This window comes from Narcine bancroftii, chromosome 11 (genome assembly GCF_036971445.1).
Source record: "Narcine bancroftii isolate sNarBan1 chromosome 11, sNarBan1.hap1, whole genome shotgun sequence".
In the NCBI taxonomy this organism is placed as follows: domain Eukaryota; kingdom Metazoa; phylum Chordata; class Chondrichthyes; order Torpediniformes; family Narcinidae; genus Narcine; species Narcine bancroftii.
Genome location: NC_091479.1, coordinates 13,412,978 through 13,435,445, shown reverse-complemented (window position 1 = coordinate 13,435,445; position 22,468 = coordinate 13,412,978). Strand labels below are relative to the sequence as shown.

Genomic DNA, 22,468 nt, shown 5'->3' with positions numbered 1-22,468 from the left:
CCCAAACCCTTCATATCCAACGACCAAGGGAGAATTGCTTCCAATTGGGATTCTTCCAACAATTCAGCATTTCCTCAGCCCAAGGTGGTTGGAAACTTTGAATGAAGTTCATTGGAAGTTCATTTGTCATCTATTAATAATCTGGATGATAATGCATTAAATTGGATCAGCAACTTTGCAGATGACCCTAAGATTGGAGGTGTTGTGGAGAGTGAGGAAGGTTTTCAAAGCTTGCAGAGGGATCCGGAACAGCTGAAAAAATGGGCTGATAAATGACTGATGGAATTTAATGCAGACAAACGTGAGATGTTGCAAACTGAGAAAGGACATCTACGGTGAATGGTAGGGCACTGAGGAGTGCAGTAGACAGGGGGATCTGGGAATATAGATACATAATTCCCTGAAAGTGGCATCTCAGGTTGATAGGGTTGTAAAGAGAGCTTTTGGCATATTGGCCATCATAAATTCAAGTATTGGGTATAGGAGTTGGGATGTTATGGCATTTGGAGCTCAATTTGCAAACGTGTATGCAGTTTTGGTCACTTAACTATAGGAAAGATATCAATAAGATTGAAAGAGTGCAGGAAGATTTGGTTTTCCTGAAGTTCAGGAACTGAGTTAAGCAGGTTAGGACTTTATTCCCTGGAGCGTAGAAGAATGAAGGGAGATTTGATCGGGGTTTTTAAAATCATGAGGGGTCTGGACAGAGTAAATGTAGTTAGGCTATTTCCACTAATGGTAGGTGAGATACAAACCAGACAAGGGTGAAAGGGTAAAAGTTCAGAGGGATCCTTTCACACAGAGAGTAGTGGGGAGCATGGAACGAGCTGACAGCTGAAATGGTGAACGCAGGCTCAATTCTAATTTTTAAGAAAAATTTGGACAGCACGTGTATTGGAGGGGAATGAAGGGGGATGGACTGGCTGCAGGTCAGTGGGACTAAGGAAAATAATTGCATTTTGTGTTGTATTGTTCTATGGTTCAATGGTTCTATGGAAGCCTGACTTGTAGGTGAGGAAATAGTGCCAATAGGGTGACACACTCAGACAAATGAGTGACGAGAAACTTTGTAGACACTAATGAGAATGGTGAGAAATTGGAACTACCAATGAAAAAAAAATTAGACAGACCATTTCGACCCTACGGGTCCATGCCCGTTAAACTAAACCCAGGTATGTTTTTGAAGGGTGGGAGGAAACCAGAGCCCTCAGAGAAAACCCACACAGACACCCCCGTAACATACAAACTTGTTACAGATGGCGCAGGACACAAACCCTGGACCAGTCCTAATCATTGGTACTGTAAAGGCGTTGCGCTAACATGTCGTAGTCATAAAAAAATGCCAGAACAAATTCAAAGGACAGTGTACTCTTAATGTTTATAGAGAGAAAATTAAGAAACATTAAAAAAATAAGGAAATGAAGCAGGAATTGCCCAGATAATTTCCCCTTTCTGCCCCACCATTGAACATAGATCCGAGCTCTAATTCTACTTGCCCAATTTCCATGACCTTTGACTCCTTTAATTGCTCAAATGTTTCATGAGGTAATGGTACATTCTGCTCCTCCCAGAGTGGAGGCAAAAGACAGATGATCTAATAGAGGGATCAAGGGTTTTTGGTGGAGAGGATAGAAAATGGAGAAGACCAAGATCGGATTGGCCGTAATCTTCCTGAGTGGTAGAACAGGCTCGAGGAGCTGAATGGCCTTCTATTTTTTTTTCCCCCCCTGATGGCTAATGCAGTCTTGGCCTTTATTTTCCATCCGGGATGGAGAACATAAGGAGGATCTGAAGCTTCAATGTATGATCCATGTTTCAAGTTTTCTTTCGTTCTTTTGGAAGGCTGGGAGTACAACTTTCTCTTTTGCCAGGAATGGAAGAAGTTTGGGTGAAATCCCAAGTCACGTAGGACTGCATTACATTTCTCAAAGATCCGGACTTTGACGACAAGAAAATATATCTCGTTATTTTAATGAGAGTCGTCAGCAGGTAACTGTGTGGTGGAAGCATTCAGAGGATCTCAACCCAAGATAAATAAATATAATCATTAAAAAAGCGCAATACAATCACTAGGCTACAAATGACACTGGTCAACGCCTGGGTGTGTTTTATGGATTCTGGATGCTGATCACGAAAATTATATTAAAATTTCCCTATCCTTTACTGTTTTGTAGATAGAACCGATTTTTGTGATTTCCTGTCGTATTTTAAGTCTACTTCAGGCGTGGAAAACTAGAAAGTGCAGTGTGTCATTGAAAATTCATTTCCCACTGCTCCTGCTGCCGTCGGTGCCAAACACGGTGAAAGGTTTCGCCATGGAAAAGTGGTATCAGGGCAACTGGAGTCCACCAATTCTGGCCGACTATTGTTGGACACAGACACGAGAGGCATCAGATGCTGAGTTACAAGCGGAAATCAGCGGCAAAGCACTGTTAGGTCGGTTGAACCGACGCAATGTGTCAGCACCACGGTGCGATTAAACACGCTGAATTCAATAAAAGTTCATTTAATGCTTCTCCAGGTGATATCAGCGAATCTGAAGTCATCTTTGCATTCAGCTTGAAGTTGTCTATCATAATCCCCATTTGTTTTCCGCCAGGAGGCATACCTTCAGAAAAAAATTGTTCTCCCGTGTTATTCATTAACTTACTGGCATGGTTTGACTCCCGTGTAGACTGTTGATGGCCGCTTGAGCTTCTGTATGGGAGGAATATTTTACAAATGCACAGCCTGGGGATAGGAAAGAAAGAAGGAAACAAGATGAAGACTAAAACATCGAAACCACCGTCCCTGCATCAGCCAATCCTCCCAAGTCCCTTTAACGGCCACAACATCGTAATTCCACATATTGATCCATCCTCTATGTTCTTCTCCCTCTTTCACCGATATATCTTCCGTTACACGTTTCAACCCTCCGACGGATTGCCTTTATACTCCCTCCTCACAAATTCACCATCAAACTTTCCACCACCAGCTCTATCCTCCACCCTCTCATTCTGGTTCCCACCTCCCTGAGGATAATCTTGTGCGGTGGCTCCTCTCAGAGATTATATCCAGCACGGTACACAATAGGAGCATTGCATAATGCAGGAAGCTGGCATTTGTGCTCCGACTATCAGACCCTACCAGCATAAACTTCTGTTCAGTAAGCATTTATCCACTCCGCTGTGGCTGCCAATATTGTGGTACAAGGTCACAGCACTAGTAAAAGTAATCTGCTGGAAGAACTCAGCAGAGAAAAGGAATGGCCAATGTTTTGGGTTGCAACCCTTCATTAGGAGAGAGCACCCAGCCTAAGGACCCCAGGATGCTGATGAACAAGGTAAGCATGCACGTTTTGGCTCTTAGATGCCCTGTATCCCTGCCATAGTTTGTCAAATCCAACAAAATCCACGTAAATTTTATATTTTTTCCTACATATTTAAAAAGAAATATGGACGTGTGAGAGGATGGACGTAAGTTGTATAGGTTGCAAGTCGGGGAATACCTGTACTTGGTTTGGTAATTCAGATAGCTACTTTTTGGTAGATTATTATATGATTAATATTCATTTCAGTTCTCAGAATGCAAGAACAAGAGCCATACAGCTGTTGCAGATGGTGCAGCTTCTGCAACCCAGGTTCAGCGGTGTCCTCTGGTGTGGAGTTTGCCCTGTGATTGCACGTATTCACAGGGTTGCTCCAGTTTCTTCCAATATCCCAAAGATGTGCAGGTTGTTGGATTCACTGGCCACTACAAGCTACTCCCAGTGTGGGACGGACGGTTTTAAAGGGCATGAATCAGATAGAAATATGGGAGGGATGGGAATGCTCTGGGAATTGGGGGATTAATAGCCTCCCAATTAATGTGGAATTATTCTGCTACAACTGGACAAGGTCCTGGCGAGGCCGCATCTGGAGGCCTGGGTGCAGTTCTGATCTCCTGACTTGAGGAAGGATGGACTGGCTCTGGAGGCGGTGCAGAGGAGGTTCACCAGGTTGATTCCGGAGCTGAAGGGGTTAGCCTATGAGGAGAGTACTGGGACTGTCCTTGCTGGAATTTAGAAGAATGAGAGGGGGAAATCTGATTGAAATGTATAAAATTATGAAAGGCATAGATAAGATAGAAGCAGGTGAATTGTTTCCATTGGTAGGGGGACTAGAACTAGATGACATGGTCTCAAGATTCAGGGTAGTAGATTTAGGATGGAGATGAGGTGGAACTGCTTTTCCCAGATGACGGTGAATCAGTGGAATTTGCTCCCCATTGAAGCAGTGGAGCCGACTTCAGTAAATATATTTAAGACAAGGTTGGATAGATTTCTACATCGTTGGGGAATTAAGGGATTTAGGGGAAAGGCAGGTAGGTGGAGATGAGCCCATCATCTCATTGAATGGCGGGCTGGATGGCCGACTCCTGCTCCTATTTCTTATGTTTTAAGAGTTGGGATCCACAGATCTATTCAACTATTGTGACTGACCTTTGCCTTCCTTTTCCTCATGATTTCCCTTCTGTCTACACTGGAGACACAAGAGAATCCAGAACAAAGCAAGAAGCGGCTGGGAGGGAAAACCAAGACTTGATGAAGGGTCTCAGCCCAGAACATTAACTCTCCATTTCCCTCCACCCAGGTTACAGCGGCAACAACTGGGGTTCAAATCCGACGCTGTCTGCAAGGAGTTTGTATGTTCTTCCTGTGTCTGCGTGGGTTTACCCCTTGGGTGCCCCGGTTTCCTCCCACCATTTAAACTGTGTGGGGTTGTAGGTCAGTTGGGTGTAATTGGGCGGCACGGATCTTGTGGGCCAGAAAGGCCTGTTGTGTCTAAATTTTAAAAAAATTAAATTAGATACATGCACCTCTTAACGTCCACGATACACTCTGTGACTTAGGACGTTATGCGATTTGGATGTCATGTCAACACCATTCTTAGCAAAGTGACGTGGGATAATGTAGTGTACCTGTATTGACTAAATACCCAAGATGCTGTACCCATACAGAACTGCATTTCAGCTAATGCATCTGGCAAGGTAACATATTGGTTAAGTTAATACTGTAGAATGCTGTATGCTTTTCATTTGTAAGTAGTGAAAGCTCACATTAAAATGATGATTAAAAAATACAGTTCAGTACATACATAAACCAGTAACATAGATGTTTATTATGAATATTATGCCATAGGTATTATAAGTTATATATGTACTGTACCATTATAGGCTTGGCAGTGCATTTGCTTTGTAGACAAGAAAAATGAGATACACGTGTTGCGTGCGGGAAGCTGTTGCGTTCGCTACATCTGATTACGTTCACTACTTCCTGTTCTCCGATCGGGATTTCTGAACTCTGTTATAACCTTATGGGACTACAGATGTAAATGCGGTCAGACGTTGCCCGAACGGGCGCATGGCTGTTCTGCCTGGCCCGTTGAGTCCTTCTACTTTTTTCTACTGCCTAGTGCCTACCCCAGCTTTGAAAATTCATCCTCCATGATTCACAATCTCTTAAACGCCCCTAATATTTCAGACTTGACCACCACCTCTGGCTAGGCACTGAAGGCAGAAACTCCTCTCAACCTCTCCGTTAATTTGTGACTCCTCGTTCTGAATTATGGCCCCTCTGGACAAAGTGAAGGGAAGGAAGTTGAGGGGAGACATCAGGGAAGGTTTTTTTTTATCCACAGAGGCCTGCAATGCCTAGCCAGGGGTGGTGGTCAAGTCTGAAATATTAGGGACATTTAAGAGACCCTTTGACAGGCACATGAATGAAAGAAAAATAGAGGGTTATGAGGAAGGAAGGGTTTAGTATTTTTGGCTGAATGATATAGGTGAACTCAGCCCAGGAAGCTCCCTCAGAATTTTATATATGTCAATATTTGCTTCCTTTATTTGTCAAATAATTTTTATTCTCTGCTCTGGCAGAGGATCTCAGATTGAAACTTTTTCCTCGGATGCCGCCTCACCAGTTGAGCTTTTCCAGCATTTTCGGTCTCTATTTCAGATTTCCAGCGGCTGCAGGTTTTTAATTTTGATTTGCAAAGTTATATCTTCATGTAGTGAAAATAAACAAACATCTCCCCAATGAACCATTAACCTCAGTCGCACAACAGCTTTCACTGATTACATAGTTAATTGAGCCTGATCCACAGCTAGAACGTAGAACATTACAGCACAGTACAGGCCCTTTGGCCCTCAATATTATGGCAACCTGTATCATTCAGCCAAAAATACTAAACCCTTCCTTCCTCGTAACCCTCTATTTTTCTTTCATTCATGTGCCTGTCTAAGAGTCTCTTAACTGCCCCTAATATTTCAGACTTGACCACCACCCTGGCTAGGCATTGCAGGCACCCAGAACTCTGTGGGTAAAAAAAAACCTTCCCCCGATGTCTCCCCTAAACTTCCCTCCATTCACTTTGTCCAGACGTCCTCTGGTGTTTGCTAATCCTTCCCTGGGGTCAAGGTGCTGGGCGTCCACCTTATCTATGCCTCTCAGAATCGTGCAGACCTCTATTAGGTCACTTCTCATCCTTCTTCACTTCAATGAGAAAAGTTCCAGTTCTGCTCACCTTGCCCTCATAAGATTTATTTTCCCATCCAGGCAGCACCATGGTAAATCTCCTCTACGCCCTCTCCATAGCTTCCGCATCCTTCCTGCAGGGGCACATCTAGTGTATGGCACTTGCCTGGGGCACAACAGACAAGGAACTCACACCTGTTTCTTCTACGTTCGGTATACTCATCTTCCTCAATTATATGATGGCATGGCAGCCAACAAGGCCAGCTCTCGCGAGACCTCCTTTCACCATGAATTAGCCACCCCTGCCGTAGGCACTATTTTGCATAGATACGCCCCTGTCTTCCTCTAATGGGGCGACCAGGTAAATCTCCTCTGCACCCTCTCTATATCTATAGCTTCCACATCATTCCTGTAATGAGGCGACCAGAACGGAACACAATATGAGGTCTTACCAGAGATTTGTACAATAACTGGTTAACAAGCGGGGACTATTCAACTTTGACCATGACCAATGGATATCCAATAGAGAGGAGAACAAGGGTTGAAGGAAGGTGCCACAAACCTTTGCTGGTTCCGTCAGGACCTCTGAGTATGGTGCACTCTTCGATTGAACCGAAGGACTCAAAGAGTCGTCTCACGTCATCCTCAGTTTGCTGTTTTCCCAGCATACCCACAAAGAGCTTTCTGTCTTCTGAAACAGAGAAAGGGCATCTTAACCCTCAAAGGTGCAACAGGGTCAGAAAGTCATCACCACATGCTTTGCAGCCACCAGTGTAGCTGGTCATGCAGCAGAAACAGTAAAAAGAAAATCACCTTTTAATTAAAAACACAACGCTGGAGAAACTCAGCAGGTCAAACAGTGCAGCAAAGGTAAAGATACAGAACCAATGTTTTGGACTTGAGCCCTTCACCGAAGTATGGTGGGGGTGCGAGAAGCAGAGCGAGGAGCACAGGGCAGGGCAGGAGGTAATAATGGAGGGAGGGCACAGCAGCAAACAAGGGGGATGGGTTTGTTCTGTGAATGGAGAGGGAAGGGGGTGAAGAGCTGGAGAAATGAATGATAGAGGGAGGAACAGGGAGTTGGCTAGCAGAAACCAGAGAAGTCAAATTAAGTGCCAGCCGGTTGGAGAGTGCCCAGGCGTAAAATTAGGTGTGGCTTCTCCAATTTAGTCTTGGTCTGACAGTACCTGGACAGACATGTCAGTGCAAGAGTGGGGCGCAGAATTGCAACGGTTGGCCACTGGGAGATCCCTGTCGTTGATGCAAGGCACTCAGCGAAGCGATCTCCCAGTCTGTGTCCAATCTCTCTGATGTAGAGAAGGCCACAATTTAATTAACGTTTAAAACAAGAGAGTGTAAAAAAATCACCAGTATTTTGACAGCAAATAAAGCAAGGGGAAATGGTGGTGCATTACTTGAATTACAAGGGCCTGTCTTCAGACGATTAATGATGTGTCTTACTGTGTGTCTAGGTGCCGGCTGACGCTTTCAGCAGATCCCCCTGTGGACCTGGAGGGTTCACCCGTACTGCCTCTTATAAATGACAAGCCACTTTGCAGATGAAGCCATTTGCTCTGATTCAAGGCTGTCGTCCTTATACATTTACGCTGTTCAACCTTAAGTCTGGAGGCACCAGGAATTTGTCAAGTGATTTGCACACTGCAGGTGCTGAAGACCAAGATCCTTTTATCGTCAGGTAATAATACAAAAAATGTAATATACGCAAGATTTCCTTTTTCCTGCTGTGGGGCAGACAAAGAGTGTCCCCCATTAACGTTGCCCGGCGCCCCTAACAGTAGGCGCTATTAAACCACCACTTCTGGGTAGCCCTCCTGGGACCCAGGTGCGTTTAATGGGTTGAAGGTGCACCTTTTTAACCTGCAGGGGGATCCCGTCCCCGCGACGATGACGCGCCACGCACTCCCCGGATGAAGTAAAAGATTTTAACCTTGCACTTCCTGGGAAGCAGGTTTAAACCACATTATAATATCCCCTTTCCTGACCTGCACTGCTGAGATCCTCCTCTACATTTGAACTTGGTGGCAACATGCAAGCGCTGACGTCACCGGCATAATCGGGTCGGCCATTTTCGTTTTCAAGCCGCTGGTGGATGAGACCTAGGTAAGTTTAACCGGGTTCCCTGACTCCCTCCGAGGTAGGGCAGGGTCCTGGTTGATTTTGGAGCCCGCTGACTGGGTCGGATCACTTCAAGCTGCCTTGTGAGTGGGCACTAACCGGGCAAATTACCTGGTCGACCCCATTTTACACGGCATCTTGAAAGCACCTAAAGAGAGAAAGAGAAGCAAAAGAGATTCTCTTCAGAGACACTTAAAGGTCCATGGGTTTGACAAGCCACTTAAACATTTCCTTTCCTGAGTTTCCTTCATTCTCACAAGCGGACAATTTTGCAGCGCAGATTTCTTGGATTTTGGCTGGGAAAATCCGTCTGCTACCAATCGGTGAATATTTCTTGACTTTCCACCTCACCTGCAACCTTTCAATGAGTCGAGTGAATTGGAAAATGGTGAGTTTTCACAAACCAGGAATGACTTGTACTTATGCTTCCCAAGATGCTCGATGGGGGAGCTGCCAATCATAACCGACATCAGATCTCATAAGGTGCGGTCAGGACTGGTGAAGCAAAACAGCCAAAGGTGAGTCTCTTAAAAAGGAGCAAGGCTGTAATGAAAGGAGGAGGTGACTTTGCTTTATACTTCAACCAAGAGAAACACAGAAAGACCCAAAAAGCTGATGCCTGTAACTAGATCAATGAACTCTCCAACTCCAATAATCATTTGTAGATATATTTTCCAAACACATTATGCATTGACGCTCCATCCCTTTTTGAAAAGAAATCAATAAATACTATTTTATTACAGATTTAATTTATTCATTGTCTTTTGTGATCTTGTGTCCTAATGAACAAAGTCTATGTCTCATTCACCATCAGGAATATCTCCAGGGAGCACTGCTGTCAATTTTAGCAGTAATCATCTGTTATGGAGTCCAGGGGACCCCAAAACCCAGCAGCAATAGGTATGCACCACCTCACAGGGTGACTTCAACAAAAGTTGCTTTTAATTATCTTTGAACATGAAAACAGAATCAGATTGAACTTATCTCTATTGACTGACAATCTACTTAACGCCCCCCTCCCCCCCCAATTCTAAGCGCAGGTGGGTGTCATGTGTATACAAGTTTAGAAAAGTTCTTTGGTTCACAGTCCAATCTCACTGGTTGCAGCCAATTCTTATACCGTGCACAGAAGAAAACATTAATAAAGTTCACCAGGCTTTGGTGCTTAATAGGTAAATGATTACCACTCAGGAGGGATCTTGTTGGTTCTCAGAGAGAGTTTTCTCGTTCCAGGACAGCTTGGTGACGACACTTGCCCCTTCAAGGTTCTCCAGATGATAACCTCTTTCTTTCAGGTCACCACAGAGTTCCTTTCTGTTTCACCTATTCAAGGGGAAACACCAGACAGCCAGTCCTCTCCTTTGACCAGGTCGTCTTCCAAAGCTTGCCAGCTTGTCCCTCTGGAGCCCAAGTCTGTGTCTCTCCTCCGTCTCACTCCCTCCCACATTGAGACCAAAGCTGCTCTGCCTCTACCTGTGAAGATCACAAGCTCTTCCAGACAGCAAACTGTTTTCCAGACATAGCTGCCTGTACATTGTTGCCTTTTGCAAACAGCAATCCGTCCTAAGTCTGTGAGCACTCTGCAAAACTCATGCAAAAGTGTCTGCGTGCGACCTGCTCTGACAGATCTTTCCCAATTTATCTCCCAAACACCTCTACATACTCTGTCACACATCAAGGACCCACACCACCCAGCGCACCCTCTGTTCTCGCTGCTGCCATCAGGAATGAGGTCTCGGGGCCACAAGACTCGCACCGCCAGGTTCAGGAACAGCTGCTACCCCCTCTACCATCAGACTCCTCAAAACAACAAACTCAATCAGGGCCTCTTAGAATCAGAATCGGAATTTTACTGTCATGAACAAGTCATGAAATTCGGTGTTTTGTGGCAAACACTTATATTATAACCATCTTACGATATTGTGAGAAGCGCCTTCGCGTTCACAAAATATGCTCGAGACAAAAGTTGAGAACAAGGAACATTTATTTATATTTACAACATTGCAAGGTTGGGTACTCTCCCCTTACCTCGGGAAAGTACCCCGAAGGCGGGAAGCCTCTGTTTTTATACAATTTTTACTTCACCTCCCCTTACATTTGTCTTACGTTTGTCCTTCTTGGATTGGTTTGGCACTTTTCCCTATTCGTCTGACTCTTGACTGACTCCAACTTTCTCTTATCCCGTGCTCACACCTCCTTTCCCCACCCCCTATTAAACAAGCTCTTTGTGTGTACGTGCATATTTCTATGTCTGCTTAAATTCCTCTGTTATCTTGTTTACTCTGTTCTGCTTTTTCATGCGCCATTTTACACAAAGAACATTTTAGCTTTTTCCTTGCTTTTTTTCTTTCTACCTTCTATAACTGTTTCAGAACTCCTACCATTAAAATAATAACTGTTTCTAAACTCTTACAATAGTCCACGTAAAGTCTATGGTTCATCGATTATTCAGGAATCTGATGGCAGAAGCTGTCCTTGTGCCATCTTTCGGCTCCTGTACCTTTATCCCAATGGTAGCAGAGTGATGGCCTGGGGGGGGGGTCTTTGAGGATAGAGGATGCTTTTTTAAAGACTCCACCTCATGTAGATGTCGTCCATGGTGTGGTCTAGTGCCTGTGACGTCATAGGCTGAGTTAACAACCTTCTGCAGTTTATGCCACATGACATGAACATTGACTTTACTGTTTTCCATTAAACCTGTTGCCTTTTCTTTCACCTTTCCCTGTCCTTCCAGTTCACACACACACAGCCCTACCTCATTGCTGCTGTCCCCTCCCTATCATCTCCTGCCTTGCCAATCCCTCCCCCCATTCTTTTGTTTGGACGCTTGCCGGCATTTCCTCATACTTTGATGAAGGCCTCAAGCCCGAAACGTTGGTTCTGTGTCTTTGCCTTGGCTACATAAAGGACACTATTTGACTTGCTTAGCTTCTCCAGCATTTTGTGTTTTCACTTTGACCACAAGATTTTACCTCTGGAATTTATTCTTGTCCTGAGAGTTGGTGCCTCCGTACCAGGCAGTGATGCAACCAGCCAGAATGCTCTCCATAGTACACCTGTAGAAGTTTACGGGAGTCCTTGGTGGAATACCCAATCTCCTCAGACACCTCACGAAGTATAGCCTTCACCAACATGGAGGCTCCAGGCCACATCCACGGGGATGTTGACACCCAGGAATTTGTTGATCCTCTCCACTACTGAGCCCTCGATGACAACTGGGTCATGTTCTCCTGATTTTAGTGTTTTTTTTTTCCTCTCTGTATTGAACAGTCAGTTTACTTATATATTATGGCCCTAAGCCACTAAACCGAAAGGAACATGCTGAGTCTTGCAGAGTTCTGGAGTAATTGACTTTACAGGTTTGACATCGCACACTTTAAAAAGGTCCACCGGTCCTAGAGTCCTTAGCGGGGCGGAAGTGATATCAACTTCCGGGCCGCAGCTTTGCCCCGTGCTGAGCGTCTCTGTGGATGCCGCTAACTGCCGGCTTACCTGCAGCTGCTGGCGCCGGTTCACGTCGTGTGGTGAGCCGCTACAGTATGTTCACACTGTCCAGATGTGCACAGGTTTTTTCAATGCACTACTAATAAGTGGTAATCCTGCCTGGCCTGCAAGAAAAAGGATCTCAGGGATGTACGTGATGCCATGTACGTACTCTGTCAATAAATCTGAAATTTGAAAACTAAATCTGAAAGGCTTTTCTCTTTGGGGCGACTGAGGGCGAGAGAGACAATAGAGGTATTTAAGATCATAAAGGCTATAGATAGGATAGAGAGCCAATCCCCTTTTCCCAGGGCAACAATAGCAAGCACCAGAGAAAACTTGTTCAATGTGAGTGGAGAAAAGCTTGGGGGATATGTCAGAGGTAGGTCTTTTTTTTTACACAGAGGGTGGTGGGTGCCTTGAATGCATTGCTGGGGATGGGGTGGAGGCAGATAAAATAGGGACATTTACAAAAAAAAACTCTGAAAGGCACATGGATGGAGGAGGAATGGAGGGTCATGGGCTGTGAGGGAAAGGCCGGGTTGACGGATGTGTAGGTTTACATGGGTCGGCACCACATCGTGGGCTGAGGGGCCTGTACTGTGTGGTACCATTCTGTGTTTTTCTTTGGCTTGGCTTCGCGGACGAAGATTTATGGAGGGGGTAAAAAAGTCCACGTCAGCTGCAGGCTCGTTTGTGGCTGACCAGTCCGATGCGGGACAGGCAGACACGATTGCAGCGGTTGCAAGGGAAAATTGGTTGGTTGGGGTTGGGTGTTGGGTTTTTCCTCCTTTGCCTTTTGTCAGTGAGGTGGGCTCTGCGGTCTTCTTCAAAGGAGGCTGCTGCCCGCCAAACTGTGAGGCGCCAAGATGCACGGTTTGAGGCGTTATCAGCCCACTGGCGGTGGTCAATGTGGCAGGCACCAAGAGATTTCTTTAGGCAGTCCTTGTACCTTTTCTTTGGTGCACCTCTGTCACGGTGGCCAGTGGAGAGCTCGCCATATAATACGATCTTGGGAAGGCGATGGTCCTCCATTCTGGAGACGTGACCCATCCAGCGCAGCTGGATCTTCAGCAGCGTGGACTCGATGCTGTCGACCTCTGCCATCTCGAGTACCTCGACGTTAGGGGTGTGAGCGCTCCAATGGATGTTGAGGATGGAGCGGAGACAACGCTGGTGGAAGCGTTCTAGGAGCCGTAGGTGGTGCCGGTAGAGGACCCATGATTCGGAGCCGAACAGGAGTGTGGGTATGACAACGGCTCTGTATACGCTTATCTTTGTGAGGTTTTTCAGTTGGTTGTTTTTCCAGACTCTTTTGTGTAGTCTTCCAAAGGCGCTATTTGCCTTGGCGAGTCTGTTGTCTATCTCATTGTCGATCCTTGCATCTGATGAAATGGTGCAGCCGAGATAGGTAAACTGGTTGACCGTTTTGAGTTTTGTGTGCCCGATGGAGATGTGGGGGGGCTGGTAGTCATGGTGGGGAGCTGGCTGATGGAGGACCTCAGTTTTCTTCAGGCTGACTTCCAGGCCAAACATTTTGGCAGTTTCCGCAAAGCAGGACGTCAAGCGCTGAAGAGCTGGCTCTGAATGGGCAACTAAAGCGGCATCATCTGCAAAGAGTAGTTCACGGACAAGTTTCTCTTGTGTCTTGGTGTGAGCTTGCAGGCGCCTCAGATTGAAGAGACTGCCATCCGTGCGGTACCGGATGTAAACAGCGTCTTCATTGTTGGGGTCTTTCATGGCTTGGTTCAGCATCATGCTGAAGAAGATTGAAAAGAGGGTTGGTGCGAGAACACAGCCTTGCTTCACGCCATTGTTAATGGAGAAGGGTTCAGAGAGCTCATTGCTGTATCTGACCCGACCTTGTTGGTTTTCGTGCAGTTGGATAATCATGTTGAGGAACTTTGGGGGACATCCGATGCGCTCTAGTATTTGCCAAAGCCCTTTCCTGCTCACGGTGTCGAAGGCTTTGGTGAGGTCAACGAAGGTGATGTAGAGTCCTTTGTTTTGTTCTCTGCACTTTTCTTGGAGCTGTCTGAGGGCAAAGACCATGTCAGTGGTTCCTCTGTTTGCGCGAAAGCCGCACTGTGATTCTGGGAGAATATTCTCAGCGACACTAGGTATTATTCTATTTAGTAGAATCCTAGCGAAGATTTTGCCTGCAATGGAGAGCAACGTGATTCCCCTGTAGTTTGAGCTACAAACTCAAACCATTCTGTGTACCATGTCCTTAACACTGCATCCACTTGATAGCTTGAAGAAGGTGTCATTTCTCAATTCAATTTAGCAGAATTTTGTATCATTTCTGCCACAATCTCCAATGTACCAGCTTCTGAAATGCTCTAAATCATATAATGCTTCAATATTCCCTTGTATATCCCTTGCAGGAATTAAGTGATTTATGTGTACACTTCTTATTTTTATCTCCTATTCTCAGAAGAGATTTCTTTGTCCTGCATCCTTTAACAATTACTCCAACAATCCATTTCTGAATGTCAGATTTATTATGTGGTGCTAACACACAAACTCTCCCCATATTATTTAATTGTTTCTCTCCATGACTTGAGACATAATTTTCTTTCTGTTTCAACTGTCTCCCTTTCATTCTTCCCTCAAGATTTGGCTGAAAAAAAAAAGGCTTTGTGTTCAGTGCTTCGAGGCATTAATAACTTACCAGGAGTGTACCAGGGCCACACTTATCTGCAAGAAATTTGTTCATTGAAGTTTGATTATTAAACTTCGGGTGCTCCACCTCCCACTTTATGATTTGAAGCTTTGCGCACATTTTACTATATGTCTCGTCTTGCAGAGATTATCATTCACACATCGGACCCCTCTCGCATGCCATAACGTCTCGGTTTCCTTTGCCATGATTTCACTGAGTAACTGATGGACAAAACCAAACCGAGACAAGGCATGGAAATGCGAGAGGGGTCTCAGGAAAGCAGCCAACATCAGAAAAGACGCCGGTCACAATCTCTTCTCACTGCGACCATGGTGTAGAAGGTACAGAAGCCTGGATGGCACCTCCAGGTTCAAGAACATTTCTTTTCCCTATACTTCCCAAATCACAATCTACTCCAGGACCACCAAAGAAAATCTGTCTGCACGATTGAAATGTCAGTTTTACTTTCACGTGCTTCAACTGCGAATATTTATCGATCGTTTCACATTTATTATTTCTGTCTTGTGGCTTGGCATGGTCATTTATTTTATATTCAATCTACAACTGATCATTCTTTGATAATTACACTAAAAATGATCCAACCAAATTCTCCTCTCAAGGATCATTTGCTCACAAATTCTCAAGACACCAGATAAATGTCCTTCAGCTCCCTTGATATCAATCTCATGAATCTGCTCTAGATATTCAAACTAAACAGAGGTTTTATGGACTATTTTGGATTGTTTGCGATCCTGATTAATTGTACTGTCAAGAAAATATTGAAGATGGATCTAATGGCAATTGTTCAATTATATTTTCCGTGATGTGCAAACATCACACTTATCGAGCTTTCTGAATACCCAAATCATCGGTACTTTAGTCTGGTGGGAAGTCCTTGAGTTAGAACCATAGAACGATTACAGTACAGAAACAGGCTACTTCAGCCCTTCTTAGTCTATGTTGAACCACTTTTTCACGCCTAGTCCCACTGACCTGCACTCCATCCACATGTCTGTCCAAATCTCCCTTAAATGTTAAAAGTGAGCCAGTATCTACCATTTCAGCTGGAAGCTCGTTCCACACTCCCACCACTCTCTGAAGAAGTTCCCCCTAAACTTTTCCTCTTTAAACCTTAACCCATGTCCTCTTGTTTTAATCTTACCCACCGTCAATGGAAAAAAGCCGACCTACAAATACTCTGTCCACCTCATAATTTTAAATACCTCTATCAAATCACCCCTCATTCTTCTACACTCCATGGAATAAAGTCCTAACATGTTTATTAACCTGTAACTCAGCCCCTGAAGACCAGGGAACATCCAGGTAAAATCTTCTCTGCACTCTCTCTATCTTATTGATATCTTTCCTGTAGTTAGGTGACCAAAACTGCACACAATCCTCCAAATTAGGCTTCACCAATGTTTTGTACAATTTTACCATGACATCCCAAATCAATACTTTGATTTATGAAGGCCAGTATGCCAAAAGGACTCTTTATGATCCTATCCACCTGTGACGCCGCTTTCAGCGAATTATGTATCTGTATTCCCAGATCCCCCTGTTCTACTGCACTCCTTAGTGCCCGACCATTTACCGTGTATGTCCTTGATTTGTCCTTCCAAAATGCTACATTGCACACTTATCTGCCATTTTTCAGCCAACTTTACCAGCTGGTCAAGATCCCTGTGCCTTTAATCCTGACAGGAACATTCAAAGTTGTTCTCTCAAAATTTCACCTTTGAAGGTCCTCCACTTACCTCACACATCCTTGCTCGGAAGCAACTTACTCCAATCCACACATTCTAGAGCAGTGGTCTTCAAACTTTTTCCTTCCACTCACGTACCACCTTAAGGAATCGCTGTGCCATAGCTGCTCTGTGATTAATAAGGGATTACTTAAGGTGGAATGTGAGTGGAGAAAAAAAAGATTGAAAGCCCCTGTTATGTGCAGGGTTTCAGAACTTCAAAGGAAATGGGCCACTGACAATTTTTCTCAAACCAAATATTTCAGTAACAATTGGGCCTCGAGCAGTGATTCTCAACCTTCCCTTCCCACTCACATCCCATGTTAGGCAATCCCTTAGCACATGGACCACGACATCTGGCTGCCCATCCTCCCTCCTGAGAATGCCATGAACTCAATCTGAGCTATCTCAGACCCTGGCACCAGGGAGGCCACAGTCCAGTTGACCTCACAAGATCACAGTGTTTCTTAATTATATTCGTGCTTCTATGATTGGTTATTTTCTCCATCTCCTCACCCAAGGAGTTAAATGCAGGTTAAGTAACTCGCAGGATTTTGTCAACACACTCCAATAGACTTGCAGAATCCTGACTGACTTTTTTAAATTTGATTTTTTTAATTTAAATTTTTTACACTTCAAAATTCGTTTTAATTAAATTTTAAATTTAAACACACAGACCTACAGCAGGATAACAGCCCTCGAGCCTGCGTCGTCTAATTACACCCAATTGACCTCCAACCCCTTGTACATTCTGAATGGTGGGAGGAAACCGGAGCCCCCGGAGGAAACCCACGCAGACACGGGGAGAACGTCCGCACTCCTTCCAGACTCGAACCCCGGAAGCTGGTGCTGCAACAGCGCAAACCGCCCCGCCCCAAAGACCAAGAGCAAAGAACGGCCGTTTGACGTGGCCTCGGGCAGGTCAGCACGATCACAGCATCGGAGCCATGTGTTCAAATCTGGCGCTGTGTGCAAGAAGTATGTCTGTTCTCCCTGCGACCTGAGTGGATTCCCTCCAGGTGCTCTGGTTTTCTCCCCCTCTCAAAATCGTATGGTGTTAGTAGGTTAATGGGCTGGAAGGGCCTGTTTCCTTGATTTAAAAATGTAAACAATCAAAGCACAACCTCTTTACTGAATCCACTACTTAAATAAATAACATTACATTCATAGGAATGTAACTGTACTTTGTACAGACTGGACAAGCATCCAGTGCAGTGGTTCTCAACCTTTTTCTTTCCACTCACATACCACTTTAAGTAACACCTAGTGGGCGACTGAGCCATATTTTCACAGCTTGGGTGAAAATAGTCTTTGATAAATTACCACTGAATATTGAGAGTTTCACTTCGAAAGATTTTAAATGATGATCCCTGCCAATCTCCACACCCGTACAAACCCTATATTACTTAAATTACATTGGTTTTGCATACATTTTGAGAAAGCTATAATTTAAATTCAAGGATTTATACGTTTTTTTTTGTAGTTGTAGTTGAGAAATTTCACTTAGCAATCAGCCTTTGGTACTAAGCAATCAGCTTCGTTTGGAAGGCATATTGGGATGTCAAGACTGCAGTGATTACCAAAGCTTTGCATAGTTTAATTTTTGCATTTAAATTTATTTTAGATGTCCAGTATGGTAACAGACCCTTTCGCCCCATGAGCTTGTGCTGCCCTAGTTGACCTACAATCCCCGGTACGTTTTTGAATGATGGAAGGAAACTAGTGTACCTAGACACAGACACATGGAGAACGGACAAACTTCTTGCAGACAGCGCTGGATTTAAACCCCTGTCCCGATCGCGGGTGCTGTAACAGCGTTGCACTAACCATGCTGCCTAATGAAATGAAATCAATCGGCAATTCATTGTCTCCCCTCTCCATGCCCCTTCTCACTCCAAATTCCCTTTACCCACCCCTTCACCTCAACATCCCCTCCAAACCAGCCAACAAAACTGGGCTTCCCTCGTCACGAAGACAGCGAGATCCTGCTGCTTTACAACACCATTACTGCAAAGTGAGCCAGCCACTATTCACCCAGGATGCAATAATCATTTGACAGAGACTTTCTTTAAAGTTCACTTTGCCCATTCCGGGTGGCCTAAAGGGATCATTTTATCCACATCTCTGAGTCATTAGGAGGATGCGGAAGCAGTGAAGAGTGAAGACATCCTCAGAACTAAAATTGATTCTATGTGAGGTGCTGAAAACCATTAGAAAAATCATCAGATTTAATAACTGGCTGATCGATAAGTTCTTTTAATGATGAACTCATAACATGTTTCAGTTTGGTTAAGATTTACTCATAGATCATTCAATGCATCAGAGGGGAACAATACTTCCTAAATAAATACCAATGCTTCAGCAGACAAAATTAAATGTCTCTACATCCTTGCTTCTCCATCCCCTTGATGTTATATTCTATCAAGATCCACTGGATGACAAGGGAAATCTAACCACTTTAATGAAGGGAAGTTGAGGCCAGTTTTGATTACAACGGTGAGATCCACAACTAGGAAGAGCTGAACAGGCTTGTTGTCAACAACAAACAATCTCAACAGGTCAAGTGGCATGAAATGAAACACTAAAGTCTGCAGGCGCTGTGATTGTAATAAAAACACATGGAAATGCTGCTGGGGTGGCCGACCTCATAATTTTTGATGTTTATTTTACACGTACAGCATGGTGACAGGTCATTTTTGTCTGTGCCGACCAATTAGCCTTATGCCCCCGGTACGTACTTGTGGTGATATGTCCACCAGCCGACTGCAGGGGGCGATCTCTGTACCTGCAGGAAGACCACCTAAGGGGCTGACTCCATCTGGCCGGCTGTCAATCAGCCGACCTGACTATAAACCTGAGCCGGCCCCTGGTTACACGGAGCCACCAAGGCATGAACTGATGTTCAGACTTTTACTGGAATAAAGCCTATTGAACAGTCTTTTGAGTTTAGTGCTTGCTTACTGCTACCTCAGCGCACCACAGTACTTGTGGGTCGAAATGGCCTGTTACCGTGCTGTATGTCGAAATTAAAAATTAAAAAGTTGGCCACCCCTGTCAGCTGGAGGAACTCAACTGCTCTCTCAGCATCCATAGGAGGTAAAGATATATTACTGACATTTTGGGCCTGAGCCCTTCTTCAAGGAATAAGTAAAGAACGGGAAGGTGTCAGAATAAAGATTGCAGGGGAAGAAGTCCAGGACAACAGAAGGTGTTCATTGGATATGATAAGAGGAGAGATAAGAATTGATTTTGGCTCTGTGAAAAGACACAGAGGGAAAATAGAAGAGAGTGAGAGAGAGGTGATGGGTGAAGAAGGAGGGTGTGAAGGTTATGGGAAACTGAAGCGTCTGAGTCCTCCATTCCTTATGATATGCTTGCTGAAAGAAAGCATCGCCCCACACCTGGCCGAAAGGAGATGTCGAAAGTGACCCTCAACAAAATCCAACTGCCTTAATATCATAACCCTTGAAGGTGACTAAACCACAAAGGATCTCTGCTTGCCAAGTCATAACAAGGTCTTTTACAGAAGAATGTTAGGAAGTAGGAACAGGAGTAGGCCAAAAATGGCCCATCGAGTCTGCTCCGCCATTCAATGAGATCATGGCTGATCTGATGATCGGCTCATTTTCACCTACCTGCCTTTCCCCCATATCCCTCAATTCCCTCTTGATGTAAAAATCTATCCAACCTTGCCTTGAATATATTTACTGAGGTCGCCTCCAGTGCTTCAATGGGCAATGATTTCCACAGGTTCACCACCCTCTGGGGTGTGAATCCCTCCTCATCGCCGTCCTAAATCTACTACCCTGAATCTTGAGGCTATGTCACCTAATTCTGTTGACTGATTTAAATTAAGAATGAATGGTAGCCAGGATAGTTGATCTCTGCACAGGTTTTTAACCTAAGGAAGAAAGGAGAAAGATGTGGGGTGGCACGGTGGGGGTAGCAGTTGAGCACAACACTGTTACAGCACCAGTGATCGTGGTTCGAATCCCGCCCTGTCTGTAAGGTGTTTGTATGTTCTCCCCATGACTGCGGGGGTTTCCCTGGGGGCTCCAGTTTCCAAATGTACTGGGGATGTAGGTTAATTGGGTGTAAATTGGGCGGCATGGGCTCTTGGGCTGAAATGGCCTGTTACCGTATTGTATGCCTACATTTAAATCTGTAAAATCTCGTCATCAGGATTTTCACTGAGGAACTCATCCCTTTGCATGCTGGTCTTTTACTGTTCTCGACGCTGAAAATGAACCCATTGATCTTTACAAATGAATCATAAAAGTTAACCATACTTTTACACAACCCGTCTGTCTTGTCAACTATTCAGACATAATATTCCACTCCTCATCCTGCAATTTATGCAGTGCCTTGTAGCTAATTTAATTGGATTCTGGTTGTTTTTCCTACCAAAGAGTGGCGATAGGGTTAGAGGTGTAAATGTCACATATGGAATACAGTTAATTAGATTTCAGATTTATTGTCAGGGTACATACATGACATCACATACAACCCTAAGATTCCCTTTTCCTGCGGGTGTGGCAGAAATACCACTAATTGGTAGTGCAAAAAAATAAACTGTACACAGCGTAAAACAGATAAACAAAGAACTGTAAGCAGATAATGAATGTAAACAAACTGACTGTGCAATACAGAGAGAACCAAAAGAAAATCAATAAAGTGCATAAGAAAGAATCCTTAAATGAGTCTCTGATTGAGTTTGTCGTTGAGGAGTCTGATGGTGGAGGGATGGCAGCTGTTCCTGAACCTGGTGGTGGGAGTCTTGTCGAACCTAGACCTCTTTCCTGATGGTAGCAGAGAGAATAGAGCGTGTGCTGGGTGGTGAGGGTCTTTGATGATCGCTGCTGTTCTCCAACAGCAGTGTTCCCTGTAGATGTACTCAATAGTGGGGAGGGTTTTGCCTGTGATGTCCTGGGCTGTGTCCACTACCTTTTGGAGATCTTGATGCTCAGGGGTGTTGGTGTTCCCATACCAGACCACAATGCAGCCAGTCAGCACACTTTCCACCACACCTTTGTAGAAATTTGCCAGAGTTTCTGATGTCACACCAAACCTCTGCAAACTCCTGAGAAAGTGGAGGTGCGGATGTGTTTTCTCTGCAATGCATTGGTGTGTTGGGTCCAGGAAAGATCCTCTGAGCTAGTGACTCCCAAGAATTTAGATTTGCTCACCCTCTCCACCTCCTATCCCCCAATGATCACTGGATTGTCCCCCTCTGGCTTTCCTTCCCTGAAGTCAGTAATCAACTCCTTAGTTTTGGTGGCATTGAGTGCAAGATTGTTTATTAATCATAAGTGAGACCATGACTGGAAATGTAAAGAAGGACGGCCTGGTTTGCACAACGTTATCGCAGCACCAGCGACCCGGGTCTGAATCCGCAACTCATAGGAACATAGGAAGTAGGACCAGGACTAGGCCAAAAAAGGCCCATCGAGCCTGCTCCGCCATTCAATACGATCATGGCTGATCTAATTTATGTCCTAACTCCACCTACCTGCCTTCTCCCCATATCCCCTAATTCCTCTATCATGTAAAAATGTACCTAACCGAATTTTAAATATGTTTAATGAGGCGGCCTCAACCACTTCCCTGGTTAGAGAATTCCAAACATTCACTACTCTCTGGGAAAAAACTATTTTTCCTCATCTCTGTCCTAAATCTACTCCCCCGAATCTTGAGACTGTGTCCTCTCGTTTTAGTTCCCCCGGCCAGCTCAGAAAACCTTCCTACATCTATCCTATCCATACCCTTCATAATCCTATATGTTTCTATAAGATCTCCTCTCATTCTTCTGAACTCGAGCGAATACATATCTTTCATCATAAGTTAACTCCTTCATCCCAGGGATCAGCCTAGTAAATCTCCTCTGGACCGCCTCCAAAGCTCCCCGTGAAGAGTTTGCACGTTCTCCCCCTGACCTGCGCAGGTTTC

General features: G+C 44.7%; 1 protein-coding gene across 28 annotated transcripts in view; it reads right to left on the bottom strand.

Moving 5' to 3' along the window:
• Positions 1-22,468, bottom strand: part of LOC138745528 (CUGBP Elav-like family member 4) — a 692,803-nt gene that overhangs the window by 49,661 nt on the left and 620,674 nt on the right. For 15 of the 28 annotated variants that reach the window (XM_069902641.1, XM_069902634.1, XM_069902646.1 and 12 more), the window contains 2 exons: positions 7,056-7,184; positions 2,651-2,730 (listed from right to left, as the gene is read on the bottom strand). In XM_069902641.1, coding sequence (XP_069758742.1) covers positions 2,651-2,730; positions 7,056-7,184 — 209 coding nt within the window. The remainder of the gene's footprint in view (positions 1-2,650; positions 2,731-7,055; positions 7,185-22,468) is intronic. The other 13 variants (XM_069902633.1, XM_069902642.1, XM_069902652.1 and 10 more) reach the window with 1 other exon arrangement.